This window comes from Bombina bombina, chromosome 4 (assembly GCF_027579735.1).
Source record: "Bombina bombina isolate aBomBom1 chromosome 4, aBomBom1.pri, whole genome shotgun sequence".
Lineage (NCBI taxonomy): Eukaryota > Metazoa > Chordata > Amphibia > Anura > Bombinatoridae > Bombina > Bombina bombina.
In genome coordinates this window covers 1,238,149,099-1,238,170,505 of record NC_069502.1, presented here as the reverse complement: position 1 = coordinate 1,238,170,505, position 21,407 = coordinate 1,238,149,099, and the positions used below count along the sequence as shown (strand labels likewise).

Genomic DNA, 21,407 nt, shown 5'->3' with positions numbered 1-21,407 from the left:
TACTGCCTGGGATAAGCATAAGGCTACCCTACATACTAATTACTGCCTGGGATAAGCATAAGGCTATCCTATGTACTAATTACTGCCTGGGATAAGCATAAGGCTATCCTACATACTAATTACTGCCTGGGATAAGCATAAGGCCATCCTACATACTAATTACTGCCTGGGATAAGCATAAGGCTATCCTATGTACTAATTACTGCCTGGGATAAGCATAAGGCTACCCTACATACTAATTACTGCCTGGGATAAGCATGAGGCTACCCTACGTACTAATTACTGCCTGGGATAAGCATAAGGCTACCCTACATACTAATTACTGCCTGGGATAAGCATGAGGCTACCCTACGTACTAATTACTGCCTGAGATAAGCATAAGATTATCCTACATACTAATTACTGCCTGGGATAAGCATAAGGCTATCCTGCATACTAATTACTGCCTGGGATAAGCATAAGGTTATCCTATGTACTAATTACTGCCTGGGATAAGCATGAGGCTATCCTACGTACTAATTACTGCCTGGGATAAGCATGAGGCTACCCTACATACTAATTACTGCCTGGGATAAGCATGAGGCTATCCTACATACTAATTACTGCCTGGGATAAGCATGAGGCTATCCTACATACTAATTACTGCCTGGGATAAGCATGAGGCTATCCTACATACTAATTACTGCCTGGGATAAGCATGAGGCTATCCTACGTACTAATTACTGCCTGGGATAAGCATGAGGCTACCCTACATACTAATTACTGCCTGGGATAAGCATGAGGCTATCCTACGTACTAATTACTGCCTGGGATAAGCATGAGGCTATCCTACATACTAATTACTGCCTGGGATAAGCATGAGGCTATCCTACGTACTAATTACTGCCTGGGATAAGCATGAGGCTATCCTACGTACTAATTACTGCCTGGGATAAGCATAAGGCTATCCTACGTACTAATTACTGCCTGGGATAAGCATAAGGCTATACTACATACTAATTAATGCCTGGGATAAACATAAGGCTATCCTACATACTAATTACTGCCTGGGATAAGCATAAGGCTATCCTACGTACTAATTACTGCCTGGGATAAGCATAAGGCTATACTACATACTAATTAATGCCTGGGATAAACATAAGGCTATCCTACATACTAATTACTGCCTGGGATAAACATAAGGCTATCCTACATACTAATTACTGCCTGGGATAAGCATGAGGCTATCCTACTTACTAATTACTGCCTGGGATAAGCATGAGGCTATCCTACGTACTAATTACTGCCTGGGATAAGCATAAGGCTACCCTACATACTAATTACTGCCTGGGATAAACATGAGGCTATCCTACATACTAATTACTGCCTGGGATAAACATGAGGCTATCCTACATACTAATTACTGCCTGGGATAAACATAAGGCTATCCTACATACTAATTACTGCCTGGGATAAACATAAGGCTATCCTACGTACTAATTACTGCCTGGGATAAACATGAGGCTATCCTACGTACTAATTACTGCCTGTGATAAGCATGAGGCTATCCTACATAGTAATTACTGCCTGGGATAAGCATAAGGCTATCCTACATACTAATTACTGCCTGGGATAAGCATGAGGCTATCCTATGTACTAATTACTGCCTGGGATAAGCATGAGGCTATCCTACGTACTAATTACTGCCTGGGATAAGCATGAGGCTATCCTATGTACTAATTACTGCCTGGGATAAGCATGAGGCTATCCTACGTACTAATTACTGCCTGGGATAAGCATGAGGCTACCCTACATACTAATTACTGCCTGGGATAAGCATGAGGCTATCCTACGTACTAATTACTGCCTGGGATAAGCATGAGGCTATCCTACGTACTAATTACTGCCTGGGATAAGCATGAGGCTATCCTACATACTAATTACTGCCTGGGATAAGCATGAGGCTATCCTACGTACTAATTACTGCCTGGGATAAGCATGAGGCTATCCTACGTACTAATTACTGCCTGGGATAAGCATAAGGCTATCCTACGTACTAATTACTGCCTGGGATAAGCATAAGGCTATCCTACGTACTAATTACTGCCTGGGATAAGCATGAGGCTATCCTACGTACTAATTACTGCCTGGGATAAGCATAAGGCTATCCTACGTACTAATTACTGCCTGGGATAAGCATGAGGCTATCCTACGTACTAATTACTGCCTGGGATAAGCATAAGGCTATCCTACATACTAATTACTGCCTGGGATAAACATGAGGCTATCCTACATACTAATTACTGCCTGGGATAAACATGAGGCTATCCTTCATACTAATTACTGCCTGGGTTAAGCATGAGGCTATCCTACATACTAATTACTGCCTGGGATAAGCATGAGGCTATCCTACGTACTAATTACTGCCTGTGATAAACATAAGGCTATCCTTCATACTAATTACTGCCTGGGATAAGCATGAGGCTATCCTACGTACTAATTACTGCCTGTGATAAACATAAGGCTATCCTACATACTAATTAATGCCTGGGATAAGCATAAGGCTATCCTACGTACTAATTACTGCCTGGGATAAACATGAGGCTATCCTACGTACTAATTACTGCCTGGGATAAGCATGAGGCTATCCTACGTACTAATTACTGCCTGGGATAAGCATGAGGCTATCCTACGTACTAATTACTGCCTGTTATAAGCATGAGGCTATCCTACATACTAATTACTGCCTGGGACAAGCATGAGGCTATCCTACATACTAATTACTGCCTGGGATAAGCATAAGGCTATCCTATGTACTAATTACTGCCTGGGATAAGCATGAGGCTATCCTACGTACTAATTACTGCCTGTGATAAGCATAAGGCTATCCTACATACTAATTACTGCCTGGGATAAGCATGAGGCTATCCTACGTACTAATTACTGCCTGGGATAAGCATGAGGCTATCCTACGTACTAATTACTACCTGGGATAAGCATGAGGCTATCCTACATACTAATTAATGCCTGGGATAAGTATAAGGCTATCCTACATACTAATTAATGCCTGGGATAAGTATAAGGCTATCCTACGTACTAATTACTGCCTGGGATAAGCATGAGGCTATCCTACGTACTAATTACTGCCTGTGATAAGCATGAGGCTATCCTACGTACTAATTACTGCCTGGGATAAGCATGAGGCTATCCTACGTACTAATTACTGCCTGGGATAAACATAAGGCTATCCTACGTACTAATTACTGCCTGGGATAAACATAAGGCTATCCTACATACTAATTACTGCCTGGGACAAGCATAAGGCTATCCTACATACTAATTACTGCCTGGGATAAACATAAGGCTATCCTACATACTAATTACTGCCTGGGATAAGCATGAGGCTATCCTTCATACTAATTACTGCCTGGGTTAAGCATGAGGCTATCCTACGTACTAATTACTGCCTGTGATAAACATAAGGCTATCCTTCATACTAATTACTGGCTGGGATAAGCATGAGGCTATCCTACGTACTAATTTACTGCCTGTGATAAACATAAGGCTATCCTACATACTAATTAATGCCTGGGATAAGCATGAGGCTATCCTACATACTAATTACTGCCTGGGATAAGCATGAGGCTATCCTACGTACTAATTACTGCCTGTGATAAGCATGAGGCTATCCTACATACTAATTACTGCCTGGGATAAGCATAAGGCTATCCTACGTACTAATTACTGCCTGGGATAAGCATGAGGCTATCCTACGTACTAATTACTGCCTGTGATAAGCATGAGGCTATCCTACGTACTAATTACTGCCTGGGATAAGCATGAGGCTATCCTATGTACTAATTACTGCCTGGGATAAGCATGAGGCTATCCTACGTACTAATTACTGCCTGTGATAAGCATGAGGCTATCCTACGTACTAATTACTGCCTGGGATAAGCATAAGGCTACCCTACGTACTAATTACTGCCTGGGATAAACATAAGGCTATCCTACGTACTAATTACTGCCTGTGATAAGCATGAGGCTATCCTACGTACTAATTACTGCCTGAGATAAGCATAAGGCTATCCTACGTACTAATTACTGCCTGGGATAAGCATAAGGCTACCCTACATACTAATTACTGCCTGGGATAAACATGAGGCTATCCTACGTACTAATTACTGCCTGGGATAAGCATGAGGCTATCCTACGTACTAATTACTGCCTGGGATAAGCATGAGGCTATCCTACGTACTAATTACTGCCTGGGATAAGCATGAGGCTATCCTACATACTAATTACTGCCTGGGATAAGCATGAGGCTATCCTACATACTAATTACTGCCTGGGATAAGCATAAGGCTATCCTACGTACTAATTACTGCCTGGGATAAGCATAAGGCTATCCTACATACTAATTACTGCCTGGGATAAGCATGAGGCTATCCTACGTACTAATTACTGCCTGGGATAAGCATAAGGCTACCCTACATACTAATTACTGCCTGGGATAAACATGAGGCTATCCTACGTACTAATTACTGCCTGAGATAAGCATAAGGCTATCCTACGTACTAATTACTGCCTGTGATAAGCATAAGGCTATCCTACGTACTAATTACTGCCTGGGATAAGCATAAGGCTACCCTACGTACTAATTACTGCCTGAGATAAGCATAAGGCTATCCTACATACTAATTACTGCCTGGGATAAGCATAAGGCTATCCTACATACTAATTACTGCCTGGGATAAGCATAAGGCTACCCTACATACTAATTACTGCCTGGGATAAACATAAGGCTATCCTACATACTAATTACTGCCTGGGATAAGCATAAGGCTATCCTACATACTAATTACTGCCTGGGATAAGCATGAGGCTATCCTACGTACTAATTACTGCCTGTGATAAACATAAGGCTATCCTTCATACTAATTACTGCCTGGGTTAAGCATGAGGCTATCCTACGTACTAATTACTGCCTGGGATAAGCATGAGGCTATCCTACGTACTAATTACTGCCTGGGTTAAGCATGAGGCTATCCTACGTACTAATTACTGCCTGGGATAAGCATAAGGTTATCCTATGTACTAATTACTGCCTGGGATAAGCATGAGGCTATCCTACGTACTAATTACTGCCTGGGATAAGCATGAGGCTATCCTACATACTAATTACTGCCTGGGATAAGCATGAGGCTATCCTACATACTAATTACTGCCTGGGATAAGCATAAGGCTATCCTACGTACTAATTACTGCCTGTGATAAACATAAGGCTATCCTACATACTAATTAATGCCTGGGATAAGCATAAGGCTATCCTACGTACTAATTACTGCCTGGGATAAACATGAGGCTATCCTACGTACTAATTACTGCCTGGGATAAGCATGAGGCTATCCTACGTACTAATTACTGCCTGTGATAAACATAAGGCTATCCTACATACTAATTAATGCCTGGGATAAGCATAAGGCTATCCTACGTACTAATTACTGCCTGGGATAAACATGAGGCTATCCTACGTACTAATTACTGCCTGGGATAAGCATGAGGCTATCCTACGTACTAATTACTGCCTGTGATAAACATAAGGCTATCCTACATACTAATTAATGCCTGGGATAAGCATAAGGCTATCCTACGTACTAATTACTGCCTGGGATAAACATGAGGCTATCCTACGTACTAATTACTGCCTGGGATAAGCATGAGGCTATCCTACGTACTAATTACTGCCTGGGATAAGCATGAGGCTATCCTACGTACTAATTACTGCCTGTTATAAGCATGAGGCTATCCTACATACTAATTAATGCCTGGGATAAGCATAAGGCTATCCTACGTACTAATTACTGCCTGGGATAAGCATAAGGCTATCCTATGTACTAATTACTGCCTGGGATAAGCATGAGGCTATCCTACGTACTAATTACTGCCTGTGATAAGCATAAGGCTATCCTACATACTAATTACTGCCTGGGATAATCATGAGGCTACCCTACGTACTAATTACTGCCTGAGATAAGCATGAGGCTATCCTACATACTAATTAATGCCTGTGATAAGCATAAGGCTATCCTACATACTAATTACTGCCTGGGATAAGCATGAGGCTATCCTACGTACTAATTACTGCCTGTGATAAACATAAGGCTATCCTACATACTAATTACTGCCTGGGACAAGCATAAGGCTATCCTACACACTAATTACTGCCTGTGATAAACATAAGGCTATCCTACGTACTAATTACTGCCTGGGATAAGCATAAGGCTATCCTACATACTAATTACTGCCTGGGATAAGCATAAGGCTATCCTACATACTAATTACTGCCTGGGACAAGCATAAGGCTATCCTACATACTAATTACTGCCTGTGATAAACATGAGGCTATCCTACGTACTAATTACTGCCTGGGATAAGCATGAGGCTATCCTTCATACTAATTACTGCCTGGGATAAACATAAGGCTATCCTACATACTAATTACTGCCTGGGATAAGCATAAGGCTATCCTACATACTAATTACTGCCTGGGATAAACATGAGGCTATCCTACATACTAATTACTGCCTGGGATAATCATGAGGCTATCCTACATACTAATTAATGCCTGTGATAAGCATAAGGCTATCCTACATACTAATTACTGCCTGGGATAAGCATGAGGCTATCCTACGTACTAATTACTGCCTGTGATAAACATAAGGCTATCCTACATACTAATTACTGCCTGGGACAAGCATAAGGCTATCCTACACACTAATTACTGCCTGTGATAAACATAAGGCTATCCTACATACTAATTACTGCCTGGGACAAGCATAAGGCTATCCTACGTACTAATTACTGCCTGGGATAAGCATAAGGCTATCCTACGTACTAATTACTGCCTGGGATAAGCATAAGGCTATCCTACATACTAATTACTGCCTGGGATAAGCATGAGGCTATCCTACATACTAATTACTGCCTGGGATAAGCATGAGGCTATCCTACATACTAATTACTGCCTGGGACAAGCATGAGGCTATCCTACGTACTAATTACTGCCTGGGATAAGCATAAGGCTATCCTATGTACTAATTACTGCCTGGGATAAGCATGAGGCTATCCTACGTACTAATTACTGCCTGGGACAAGCATGAGGCTATCCTACGTACTAATTACTGCCTGGGATAAGCATAAGGCTATCCTACGTACTAATTACTGCCTGGGATAAGCATAAGGCTATCCTACGTACTAATTACTGCCTGGGACAAGCATGAGGCTATCCTACATACTAATTAATGTCTGGGATAAGCATGAGGCTATCCTACGTATTAATATCTGGGATAAGCATAAGGCTATCCTACGTACTAATTAATGCCTGGGATAAACATAAGGCTATCCTACGTACTAACTAATGCCTGTGATAAGCATGAGGCTATCCTACGTACTAATTACTGCCTGAGATAAGCATAAGGCTATCCTACGTACTAATTACTGCCTGGGATAAGCATAAGGCTACCCTACATACTAATTACTGCCTGGGATAAACATGAGGCTATCCTACGTACTAATTACTGCCTGGGATAAGCATGAGGCTATCCTACGTACTAATTACTGCCTGTGATAAGCATGAGGCTATCCTACGTACTAATTACTGCCTGGGATAAGCATGAGGCTATCCTACATACTAATTACTGCCTGGGATAAGCATGAGGCTATCCTACATACTAATTACTGCCTGGGATAAGCATAAGGCTATCCTACGTACTAATTACTGCCTGGGATAAGCATAAGGCTATCCTACATACTAATTACTGCCTGGGATAAGCATGAGGCTATCCTACGTACTAATTACTGCCTGGGATAAGCATAAGGCTACCCTACATACTAATTACTGCCTGGGATAAACATGAGGCTATCCTACGTACTAATTACTGCCTGAGATAAGCATAAGGCTATCCTACGTACTAATTACTGCCTGTGATAAGCATAAGGCTATCCTACGTACTAATTACTGCCTGGGATAAGCATAAGGCTACCCTACGTACTAATTACTGCCTGAGATAAGCATAAGGCTATCGTACATACTAATTACTGCCTGGGATAAGCATAAGGCTATCCTACATACTAATTACTGCCTGGGATAAGCATAAGGCTACCCTACATACTAATTACTGCCTGGGATAAACATAAGGCTATCCTACATACTAATTACTGCCTGGGATAAGCATAAGGCTACCCTACATACTAATTACTGCCTGGGATAAGCATAAGGCTATCCTACGTACTAATTACTGCCTGGGATAATCATGAGGCTATCCTACATACTAATTACTGCCTGGGATAAGCATAAGGTTATCCTACATACTAATTACTGCCTGGGATAAGCATGAGGCTATCCTACATACTAATTACTGCCTGGGATAAGCATGAGGCTATCCTACGTACTAATTACTGCCTGGGATAAGCATAAGGCTATCCTACATACTAATTACTGCCTGGGATAAACATGAGGCTATCCTACGTACTAATTACTGCCTGGGATAAGCATAAGGCTATCCTACATACTAATTACTGCCTGGGATAAGTATAAGGCTATCCTACATACTAATTACTGCCTGTGATAAATAAGGCTATCCTACATACTAATTACTGCCTGTGATAAACATGAGGCTATCCTACGTACTAATTACTGCCTGGGATAAACATAAGGCTATCCTACATACTAATTACTGCCTGGGATAAGCATGAGGCTATCCTTCATACTAATTACTGCCTGGGATAAACATAAGGCTATCCTACATACTAATTACTGCCTGGGATAAGCATAAGGCTATCCTACATACTAATTACTGCCTGGGATAAACATGAGGCTATCCTACATACTAATTACTGCCTGGGATAAACATGAGGCTATCCTATGTACTAATTACTGCCTGGGACAAGCATGAGGCTATCCTACATACTAATTACTGCCTGGGATAATCATGAGGCTATCCTACATACTAATTAATGCCTGTGATAAGCATAAGGCTATCCTACATACTAATTACTGCCTGGGATAAGCATGAGGCTATCCTACGTACTAATTACTGCCTGGGATAAGCATGAGGCTATCCTACATACTAATTACTGCCTGGGATAAGCATGAGGCTATCCTACGTACTAATTACTGCCTGGGATAAGCATGAGGCTATCCTACGTACTAATTACTGCCTGGGACAAGCATAAGGCTATCCCATGTGCTAATTACTGCCTGGGATAAGCATGAGGCTATCCTACGTACTAATTACTGCCTGTGATAAACATAAGGCTATCCTACATACTAATTACTGCCTGGGACAAGCATAAGGCTATCCTACACACTAATTACTGCCTGTGATAAACATAAGGCTATCCTACATACTAATTACTGCCTGGGACAAGCATGAGGCTATCCTACATACTAATTACTGCCTGGGATAAGCATGAGGCTATCCTACATACTAATTACTGCCTGGGACAAGCATGAGGCTATCCTACGTACTAATTACTGCCTGGGATAAGCATAAGGCTATCCTATGTACTAATTACTGCCTGGGATAAGCATGAGGCTATCCTACGTACTAATTACTGCCTGGGACAAGCATGAGGCTATCCTACGTACTAATTACTGCCTGGGATAAGCATAAGGCTATCCTACGTACTAATTACTGCCTGGGATAAGCATAAGGCTATCCTACGTACTAATTACTGCCTGGGACAAGCATGAGGCTATCCTACATATTAATGCCTGGGATAAGCATGAGGCTATCCTACGTATTAATATCTGGGATAAGCATAAGGCTATCCTACGTACTAATTAATGCCTGGGATAAACATAAGGCTATCCTACGTACTAACTAATGCCTGAGATAAGCATAAGGCTATCCTACGTACTAATTACTGCCTGGGATAAACATAAGGCTATCCTACGTACTAACTAATGCCTGGGATAAATATAAGGCTATCTTACGTACTAACTAATGCCTGAGATAAGCATAAGGCTATCCTACGTACTAATTACTGCCTGGGATAAACATAAGGCTATCCTACGTACTAACTAATGCCTGGGATAAATATAAGGCTATCTTACGTACTAACTAATGCCTGAGATAAGCATGAGGCTATCCTACGTACTAATTAATGCCTGGGATAAACATAAGTCTATCCTACGTACTAATTACTGCCTGGGATAAACATAAGGCTATCCTACCTACTAATTACTGCCTGGGATAAGCATAAGGCTATCCTACGTACTAATTACTGCCTGTGATAAGCATAAGGCTATCCTACATACTAATTACTGCCTGTGATAAGCATAAGGCTATCCTACATACTAATTACTGCCTGGGATAAGCATAAGGCTATCCTACGTACTAATTACTGCCTGTGATAAGCATAAGGCTATCCTACGTACTAATTACTGCCTGTGATAAACATAAGGCTATCCTACATACTAATTAATGCCTGGGATAAACATAAGGCTATGCTACATACTAATTACTGCCTGGGACAAGCATGAGGCTATCCTACGTACTAATTAATGCCTGGGATAAACATAAGGCTATCCTACGTACTAATTAATGCCTGGGATAAACATAAGTCTATCCTACGTACTAATTACTGCCTGGGATAAACATAAGGCTATCCTACGTACTAATTACTGCCTGGGATAAACATAAGGCTATCCTATGTACTAATTACTGCCTGGGATAAACATAAGGCTATCCTACGTACTAATTACTGCCTGGGATAAACATAAGGCTATCCTACGTACTAATTAATGCCTGGGATAAACATAAGGCTATCCTACGTACTAATTACTGCCTGGGATAAACATAAGGCTATCCTACATACTAATTACTGCCTGGGATAAACATAAGGCTATCCTACGTACTAATTACTGCCTGGGATAAACATAAGGCTATCCTACGTACTAATTACTGCCTGTGATAAGCATAAGGCTATCCTACGTACTAATTAATGCCTGGGATAAACATAAGGCTATCCTACGTACTAATTACTGCCTTGGATAAGCATGAGGCTATCCTACGTACTAATTACTGCCTTGGATAAGCATGAGGCTATCCTACGTACTAATTACTGCCTTGGATAAGCATGAGGCTATCCTACGTACTAATTACTGCCTTGGATAAGCATGAGGCTATCCTACGTACTAATTACTGCCTTGGATAAGCATGAGGCTATCCTATGTGCTAATTAAATTAATAATTAATTAAAAGGAAATATTGGGCAGACTTTCTATAACTCTTATCTGCCGTTAAAATGTTTCTGTTTAAAGGGCCAGTTTAAGTTATCTGCAAATTATAAAAGGGTCAACTGAGGTAAAACAGTGTGTGGAAAAAAGTGGAAAAAAGTGGAAAAAAACAACTTTAGTATATTAATACAATTTCCCAAAATCTGCAAAATAACTTACTTTAGTGTTGCAAATGTAGCCTGCTCCACCCTCCTTATCAGTGTCCTCCTCCAAACCTTGTTATATCTTAAAGCAAAGTGTGCACATGAGGATAAATACTTATGCAAGCAAGAAGGGTTGAGGAGGGACAGCAGGTACTGCTATTGTTTGTTGCCAAGAGGCAAGGAGCGTCTGTTGCATAACTTGGACGTGGTCCGTGCCTTGAAGTTTTACTTGCAGGTGACTAAGGATTTCCGTCAATCATCTTCATTATTCATTGTTTTTTCTGGAAAACGTAGGGGTCAGAAAGCTACGGCTTCCTCTCTTTCTTTTTGGCTGAGGAGTATCATCCGTCTGGCATATGAGACTGCTGGACAGCAGCCTCCTGAAAGAATCACGGCTCATTCTACTAGGGCTGTGGCTTCCTCATGGGCATTTAAAAATGATGCTTCTGTAGAACAGATTTGCAAGGCTGCAACTTGGTCGTCTCTTCATACTTTTTCCAAATTTGATACTTTTGCCTCGTCTGAGGCTGTTTTTGGGAGAAAGGTTCTTCAAGCAGTGGTGCCTTCCGTTTAGGTTCCTGTCTTGTCCCTCCCTTTCATCCGTGTCCTGTAGCTTTGGTATTGTATCCCACAATTAAGGATGAAATCTGTGGACTCGTCATGTCTTGTAAAAGAAAACAGAATATATGCTTGCCTGATAAATGTATTTCTTTTACGATATGACGAGTCCACGGCCCACCCTGCCATTTCTAAGATAGGTATGTACTTATTATTATTAAACTTCAGTCACCTCTGCACCGTTGGCTTTTCCTTTCTCTTCCTAACTTCGGTCGAATGACTGGAAGTGGAGGGAAGGGAGGAGCTATGTATACAGCTCTGCTGTGGTGCTGTTTGCCACTTCCTGCTAGCAGGAGGTTAAATCCCACAAGTAAGGATGAAATCCGTGGACTCGTCATATCGTAAAAGAAATACATTTATCAGGCAAGCATAAATTCTGTTTTTCTGAGCAGACAGACCTTTCATCACGGGGAGTGGGCTCTCCATCCGGATGTATTTTATCAGATAACCCTCAAGTGGGGGGGTTCCAGAGTTGGATCTGATGGCGTCCCGTCAAAAAGACAAGGTTACAAAGTACGGTTCAAGGTCAAGGGATCCTCAGGCCGGTTCTAATAGTTGCTCTAGCGCAGTGATTTTCAACATTTTTTTTGCCGTGGCACACTTTTTTACATTACAAAATCCTGCGGCACACCACCATCCCAAAATTTTACAAAATCACACATTGTAGCCTAATACAGCATATATTATACATCATAATGATTGTCTGTGAATGAATGTCAATATGTCATGGTTGTAAATTATGCCTGCCTGTCTGCCTGATGAGCCTGTCACATCAAAACAAGCAAATTTTAAAAAATGTCGCACAGTTCTCAGTCTGCCGCTGCACACCTGATGATCTCTCACGGCACACTGGTTGAAAAACACTGCTCTAGCGGTTCCTTGGAGGTTTTCTCTGGCTTATCTGTTTCCTCCGTTTGCTTTCTTTCCATGAGTCATTGCTTGTATCAAACATGAGAGAGCATCAGTGATTCTAATAGCTCCTGCATGACCTCGCAGGATCTGGTTTGCAGATCTAGTGAGGATGTCCTCTCTACCTCCTTGGAGTTTACATCAGAAGATGGACCTTCTACTTCAAGGTCCTTTCCTCCATCCAAACCTAGATTTTTTTAAGCCAACTGCTTGGAGATTGAACGCCTAGTTCTGTCTAAAGATGTTTTTTCTGATGCATTCATTGAAACTATGATTTAGGCTCGAAAACTGGTTCCTCGCAAGATTTACCATAAGTTATGGCGTAAATATCTTTATTGGTGTAAATCTAAAGGGTTCTCCTGAAGCTGGGTGAGGATTTTCTGGATTTTGTCTTTTCTTCAGGATGGACTGGATAAGGGTTTATCGGTCAGTTCTCTAAATGGTCAGATTTCAGCGTTATCTATCCTTTTGCACAAACGTCTGGCAGACCTATTAGATGTTCAAGCCTTTGTACAGGCCCTGGTTAGAATAAGGCCTGTGTTTAAACCTGTTGCTCCCCTGTGAAGCCTTAATTTAGTTCTTAAGGTTTTGGAACAGGCTCAATTTGAGCCAATGCATGTTGTTAATATAAAATTTTATCCTGGAAAGTTTTGTTTCTTGTTGCCATTTCTTCTGTGTGCAGTGTGTCTGAATTCTCGGCTCTGCAGTGAGATTCTCCCTACGTTATTTTTCATGCTGATAAGGAGGTCCTTCGTACTAAATTAGGGTTTCTTCCTAAGGTAGTATCGGAACGAAACATTAATCAGGAAATTGTTGTTCCTTCTTTTTGTCCTAATCCTTTCTTCTCAAAAGGAACGTCTTTTTTGCATAACTTGGATGTTGTGCGGGCTCTAAAATTTTACTTACAAGCTACTAAAGATTTTAGGCAATCTTCTGCCCTGTTTGTTGTTTTCTCTGGAAAGTGTAAGGGTCAGAAGGACACTTCTACTTCTATGGTTGAGAAATTTGATTTGTTTGGCTTATGAGACTACTGGACAGCAGCCTCCTGAGAGAATTACGGTTCATTCCACTAGGGGTGTCTCCTCTTCTTGGGCTTTCAAAAATGAAGCTTCTGTGGAACAGATTAGCAAGGCAGCCTCATGGTCCTCTTTGCATACTTTTTAAAAATTTTCCAAATTTGATACTTTTGCCGCGGCTGAGGCTTCATTTGGGAGAAAGGTTCTTCAAGCGGTGGTGCCTTCTGTTTAGGTCTGCCTGTCTTGTTCTCCCTCCCTGTTCATTCCGTGTCCTCTAACTTGTGTATTGGTTCCCACTAGTAATTGGAATGACGTTGTGGACTCTCCATGTCATAGCAAAGAAAACAACATTTATGCTTACCTGATAAATGTATTTCTTTCCGGACATGACCCGCCCTCTTTAATTTGGCAGTCTTTTTTTGAGTAAACATCAGGCACCTTTTCACCCTTGTTTTTCTTCCTTTTTCCGTTTCCTTCAGCTGAATGACTGGGGGTTATGGGTAAGGCAGTTACGCTCAACAGCTTTGCTGGGGTGCTCTTTGCCTCCTCCTGCTGACCAGGAGTCGAATATCCCATTAGTAATTGGAATGATGTTGTGGACTCTCCATGTCCGGAAATAAATATATTTATCAGGTAAGCATAAATTTTTTTTTTTTTTTGTCATATTGTTCAATCCTTCAAAGAGCTGTCTGAGCAGTGGTATGAATTTGTGTGTCCAAAAACCGCGTCTCACTTTGTGTGTGTAGTTTACGAACAAGTCTGTGTCTGACATCACTGGAGTATACGAAGGCTGGTGTCACAGACACGCATTCTTCATAACACTGCTGAGACGGCTCTTTGATTTTCTTAATAAAAAATACTATTTAAGTATCTACTGTTGCATGTCTTGGTATATTTATATAGGCGCTGATTTGTGCATATTCCTTGGCGTGCGGAGGGTCTTGTCATAGGGATAGAGCTGTGTGCATGTATGACTTGTCACCTGCCGAGGGTGACTTCTGTGCTAATAAGGTTGTCCTCCTCCCCTAGATACATACGTCTGATAGAGGTCACTGAGAGCATCTGTCCCAGACTTCTGGAGTACAATCTGCATAAGGAGCGCTCTGGAAGCAACCGGTTTGCTAAGGTAACACCGTCCTCCTAACTGACCAAGCATGTGACCAAATAAGCTGATATTATTTAATGAAACACCTTGCTTTTGTATATTCATGTGACCCCATAATACGCAATCGCTGTCCCAATGCAGCTCTAGAACTATTCTCTGAATCCTTGTGACTGGCGCTTACCCTCCATATTAAAGGGACAGTCTACACTACAATTTTTATTGTTTTAAAAGATGGATAATCTCTTTTTCTTTCATGTAATTAGCAAGAGTCCATGAGCTAGTGACGTATGGGATATACATTCCTACCAGGAGGGGCAAAGTTTCCCAAACCTCAAAATGCCTATAAATACACCCCTCACCACACCCACAATTCAGTTTTACAAACTTTGCCTCCGATGGAGGTGGTGAAGTAAGTTTGTGCTAGATTCTACGTTGATATGCGCTCCGCAGCAAGTTGGAGCCCGGTTTTCCTCTCAGCGTGCAGTGAATGTCAGAGGGATGTGAGGAGAGTATTGCCTATTTGAATGCAGTGATCTCCTTCTACGGGGTCTATTTCATAGGTTCTCTGTTATCGGTCGTAGAGATTCATCTCTTGCCTCCCTTTTCAGATCGACGATATACTCTTATATATACCATTACCTCTGCTGATTCTCGTTTCAGTACTGGTTTGGCTTTCTACAAACATGTAGATGAGTGTCCTGGGGTAAGTAAATCTTATTTTCTGTGACACTCTAAGCTATGGTTGGGCACTTTATTTATAAAGTTCTAAATATATGTATTCAAACATTTATTTGCCTTGACTCAGAATGTTCAACTTTCCTTATTTTTCAGACAGTCAGTTTCATATTTGGGATAATGCATTTGATTTAATCATTTTTTCTTACCTTCAAAAATTTGACTCTTCCCTGTGGGCTGTTAGGCTCGCGGGGGCTGAAAATGCTTCATTTTATTGCGTCATTCTTGGCGCAGACTTTTTTGGCGCAAAAAATTCGTTTCCGTTTCCGGCGTCATACGTGTCGCCGGAAGTTGCGTCATTTTTTGACGTTATTTTGCGCCAAAAATGTTGGCGTTCCGGATGTGGCGTCATTTTGGCGCCAAAAAGCATTTAGGCGCCAAATAATGTGGGCGTCTTATTGGCGCGAAAAATATGGGCGTCGCTTTTGTCTCCACATTATTTAAGTCTCATTTTTCATTGCTTCTGGTTGCTAGAAGCTTGTTCTTTGGCATTTTTTCCCATTCCTGAAACTGTCATTTAAGGAATTTGATCAATTTTGCTTTATATATATGTTGTTTTTTCTCTTACATATTGCAAGATGTCTCACTTTGCATCTGAGTCAGAAGATACTACAGGAAAATCGCTGTCTAGTGCTGGATCTACCAAAGCTAAGTGTATCTGCTGTAAACTTTTGGTAGCTATTCCTCCAGCTGTTGTTTGTATTGATTGTCATGACAAACTTGTTAAAGCAGATAATATTTCCTTTAGTAAAGTACCATTGCCTGTTGCAGTTCCCTCAACATCTAAGGTGCAGAATGTTCCTGATAATATAAGAGATTTTGTTTCTGAATCCATAAAGAAGGCTATGTCTGTTATTTCTCCTTCTAGTAAACGTAAAAAATCTTTTAAAACTTCTCTCCCTACAGATGAATTTTTAAATGAACATCATCATTCTGATTCTGATGACTCTTCTGGTTCAGAGGATTCTGTCTCAGAGGTTGATGCTGATAAATCTTCATATTTATTTAAAATGGAATTTATTCGTTCTTTACTTAAAGAAGTACTAATTGCTTTAGAAATAGAGGATTCTGGTCCTCTTGATACTAATTCTAAACGTTTGGATAAGGTATTTAAAGCTCCTGTGGTTATTCCAGAAGTTTTTCCTGTTCCTAATGCTATTTCTGCAGTAATTTCCAAAGAATGGGATAAATTGGGTAATTCATTTACTCCTTCTAAACGTTTTAAGCGATTATATCCTGTGCCGTCTGACAGATTAGAATTTTGGGACAAAATCCCTAAAGTTGATGGGGCTATTTCTACCCTTGCTAAACGTACTACTATTCCTACGTCAGATGGTACTTCGTTTAAGGATCCTTTAGATAGGAAAATTGAATCCTTTCTAAGAAAAGCTTATCTGTGTTCAGGTAATCTTCTTAGACCTGCTATATCTTTGGCTGATGTTGCTGCAGCTTCAACTTTCTGGTTGGAAACTTTAGCGCAACAAGTAACACATCATGATTCTCATGATATTATTATTCTTCTACAGCATGCTAATAATTTTATCTGTGATGCCATTTTTGATATTATCAGAGTTGATGTCAGGTTTATGTCTCTAGCTATTTTAGCTAGAAGAGCTTTATGGCTTAAAACTTGGAATGCTGATATGGCTTCTAAATCAACTTTACTTTCCATTTCTTTCCAGGGTAACAAATTATTTGGTTCTCAGTTGGATTCCATTATTTCAACTGTTACTGGTGGGAAAGGAACTTTTTTACCACAGGATAAAAAATCTAAAGGTAAAAGCAGGGCTAATAATCGTTTTCGTTCCTTTCGTTTCAACAAAGAACAAAAGCCTGATCCTTCATCCTCAGGAGCAGTTTCAGTTTGGAAACCATCTCCAGTCTGGAATAAATCCAAGCCAGCTAGAAAGGCAAAGCCTGCTTCTAAGTCCACATGAAGGTGCGGCCCTCATTCCAGCTCAGCTGGTAGGGGGCAGGTTACGTTTTTTCAAGGAAATTTGGATCAATTCTGTTCACAATCTTTGGATTCAGAGCATTGTTTCAGAAGGGTACAGAATTGGTTTCAAGATGAGACCTCCTGCAAAGAGATTTTTTCTTTCCCGTGTCCCAGTAAATCCAGTAAAAGCTCAAGCATTTCTGAAATGTGTTTCAGATCTAGAGTTGACTGGAGTAATTATGCCAGTTCCAGTTCCGGAACAGGGGATGGGGTTTTATTCAAATCTCTTCATTGTACCAAAGAAGGAGAATTCCTTCAGACCAGTTCTGGATCTAAAAATATTGAATCGTTATGTAAGAATACCAACGTTCAAGATGGTAACTGTAAGGACTATCTTGCCTTTTGTTCAGCAAGGGAATTATATGTCCACAATAGATTTACAGGATGCATATCTGCATATTCCGATTCATCCAGATCATTATCAGTTCCTGAGATTCTCTTTTCTGGACAAGCATTACCAGTTTGTGGCTCTGCCGTTTGGCCTAGCTACAGCTCCAAGAATTTTTACAAAGGTTCTCGGTGCCCTTCTGTCTGTAATCAGAGAACAGGGTATTGTGGTATTTCCTTATTTGGACGATATCTTGGTACTTGCTCAGTCTTTACATTTAGCAGAATCTCATACGAATCGACTTGTGTTGTTTCTTCAAGATCATGGTTGGAGGATCAATTTACCAAAAAGTTCTTTGATTCCTCAGACAAGGGTAACCTTTCTGGGTTTCCAGATGGATTCAGTGTCCATGACTCTGTCTTTAACAGACAAGAGACGTCTAAAATTGATTGCAGCTTGTCGAAACCTTCAGTCACAATCATTCCCTTCGGTAGCCTTATGCATGGAAATTCTAGGTCTTATGACTGCTGCATCGGACGCGATCCCCTTTGCTCGTTTTCACATGCGACCTCTTCAGCTCTGTATGCTGAAGCAATGGTGCAAGGATTACACGAAGATATCTCAATTAATATCTTTAAAACCGATTGTTCGACACTCTCTAACATGGTGGACAGATCACCATCGTTTAATTCAGGGGGCTTCTTTTGTGCTTCCGACCTGGACTGTAATTTCAACAGATGCAAGTCTCACAGGTTGGGGAGCTGTGTGGGGATCTCTGACGGCACAAGGAGTTTGGGAATCTCAGGAGGTGAGATTACCGATCAATATTTTGGAACTCCGTGCAATTTTCAGAGCTCTTCAGTTTTGGCCTCTTCTGAAGAGAGAATCGTTCATTTGTTTTCAGACAGACAATGTCACAACTGTGGCATACATCAATCATCAAGGAGGGACTCACAGTCCTCTGGCTATGAAAGAAGTATCTCGAATTTTGGTTTGGGCGGAATCCAGCTCCTGTCTAATCTCTGCGGTTCATATCCCAGGTATAGACAATTGGGAAGCGGATTATCTCAGTCGCCAAACGTTGCATCCGGGCGAATGGTCTCTTCACCCAGAGGTATTTCTTCAGATTGTTCAAATGTGGGAACTTCCAGAAATAGATCTGATGGCGTCCCATCTAAACAAGAAACTTCCCAGGTATCTGTCCAGATCCCGGGATCCTCAGGCGGAGGCAGTGGATGCATTATCACTTCCTTGGAAGTATCATCCTGCCTATATCTTTCCGCCTCTAGTTCTTCTTCCAAGAGTAATCTCCAAGATTCTGAAGGAATGCTCGTTTGTTCTGCTGGTAGCTCCGGCATGGCCTCACAGGTTTTGGTATGCGGATCTTGTCCGGATGGCCTCTTGCCAACCGTGGACTCTTCCGTTGAGACCAGACCTTCTGTCACAAGGTCCTTTTTTCCATCAGGATCTGAAATCCTTAAATTTAAAGGTATGGAGATTGAACGCTTGATTCTTGGTCAAAGAGGTTTCTCTGACTCTGTGATTAATACTATGTTACAGGCTCGTAAATCTGTATCTCGAGAGATATATTATAGAGTCTGGAAGACTTATATTTCTTGGTGTCTTTCTCATCATTTTTCTTGGCATTCTTTTAGAATACCGAGAATTTTACAGTTTCTTCAGGATGGTTTAGATAAGGGTTTGTCCGCAAGTTCTTTGAAAGGACAAATCTCTGCTCTTTCTGTTCTTTTTCACAGAAAGATTGCTATTCTTCCTGATATTCATTGTTTTGTACAAGCTTTGGTTCGTATAAAACCTGTCATTAAGTCAATTTCTCCTCCTTGGAGTTTGAATTTGGTTCTGGGAGCTCTTCAAGCTCCTCCGTTTGAACCTATGCATTCATAGATTACTTTCTTGGAAAGTTTTGTTCCTTTTGGCCATCTCTTCTGCCAGAAGAGTTTCTGAATTATCTGCTCTTTCTTGTGAGTCTCCTTTTCTGATTTTTCATCAGGATAAGGCGGTGTTGCGAACTTCTTTTGAATTTTTACCTAAAGTTGTGAATTCCAACAACATTAGTAGAGAAATTGTGGTTCCTTCATTATGTCCTAATCCTAAGAATTCTAAGGAGAAATCGTTGCATTCTTTGGATGTTGTTAGAGCTTTGAAATATTATGTTGAAGCTACGAAATCTTTCCGTAAGACTTCTAGTTTATTTGTTATCTTTTCCAGTTCTAGAAAAGGCCAGAAAGCTTCTGCCATTTCTTTGGCATCTTGGTTGAAATCTTTAATTCATCTTGCCTATGTTGAGTCGGGTAAAACTCCGCCTCAAAGAATTACAGCTCATTCTACTAGGTCAGTTTCTACTTCCTGGGCATTTAGGAATGAAGCTTCGGTTGACCAGATTTGCAAAGCAGCAACTTGGTCCTCTTTGCATACTTTTACTAAATTCTACCATTTTGATGTATTTTCTTCTTCTGAAGCAGTTTTTGGTAGAAAAGTACTTCAGGCAGCGGTTTCAGTTTGAATCTTCTGCTTATGTTTTTCGTTAAACTTTATTTTTGGGTTTGGATTATTTTCAGCAGGAATTGTCTGTCTTTATTTTATCCCTCCCTCTCTAGTGACTCTTGTGTGGAAAGATCCACATCTTGGGTAGTCATTATCCCATACGTCACTAGCTCATGGACTCTTGCTAATTACATGAAAGAAAACATAATTTATGTAAGAACTTAGCTGATAAATTCATTTCTTTCATATTAGCAAGAGTCCATGAGGCCCGCCCTTTTTTTGTGGTGGTTATGATTTTTGTATAAAGCACAATTATTCCAATTCTTTATTTTATATGCTTTCGCACTTTTTTATCACCCCACTTCTTGGCTATTCGTTAAACTGAATTGTGGGTGTGGTGAGGGGTGTATTTATAGGCATTTTGAGGTTTGGGAAACTTTGCCCCTCCTGGTAGGAATGTATATCCCATACGTCACTAGCTCATGGACTCTTGCTAATATGAAAGAAATTAATTTATCAGGTAAGTTCTTACATAAATTATGTTTTTTTACCCATTCCCTAGTTTTGCATAACCAACACAGTTATATTAATATACTTTTTACCTCTGTGATTATCTTGTTTCTAAGCCTCTGCAAACTGCCCCTTATCTCAGTTCTTTTGACAGACTTGCATTTTAGTCAATCAGTGCCTGCTCCCAGATAACTTCACGTGCATGAGCACAGTGTTATCTATATGAAACACATGAACTAACACCCTCTAGTGGTGAAA

General features: G+C 40.8%; 1 protein-coding gene across 1 annotated transcript in view; it reads left to right on the top strand.

Annotated features, from left to right (window-relative positions):
- The window catches only part of CNPY3 (canopy FGF signaling regulator 3), a 329,077-nt gene that overhangs the window by 104,669 nt on the left and 203,001 nt on the right, over positions 1–21,407 (top strand). The window contains exon 4 of the mRNA XM_053712797.1: positions 15,000–15,096. Coding sequence (XP_053568772.1) covers positions 15,000–15,096 — 97 coding nt within the window. The remainder of the gene's footprint in view (positions 1–14,999; positions 15,097–21,407) is intronic.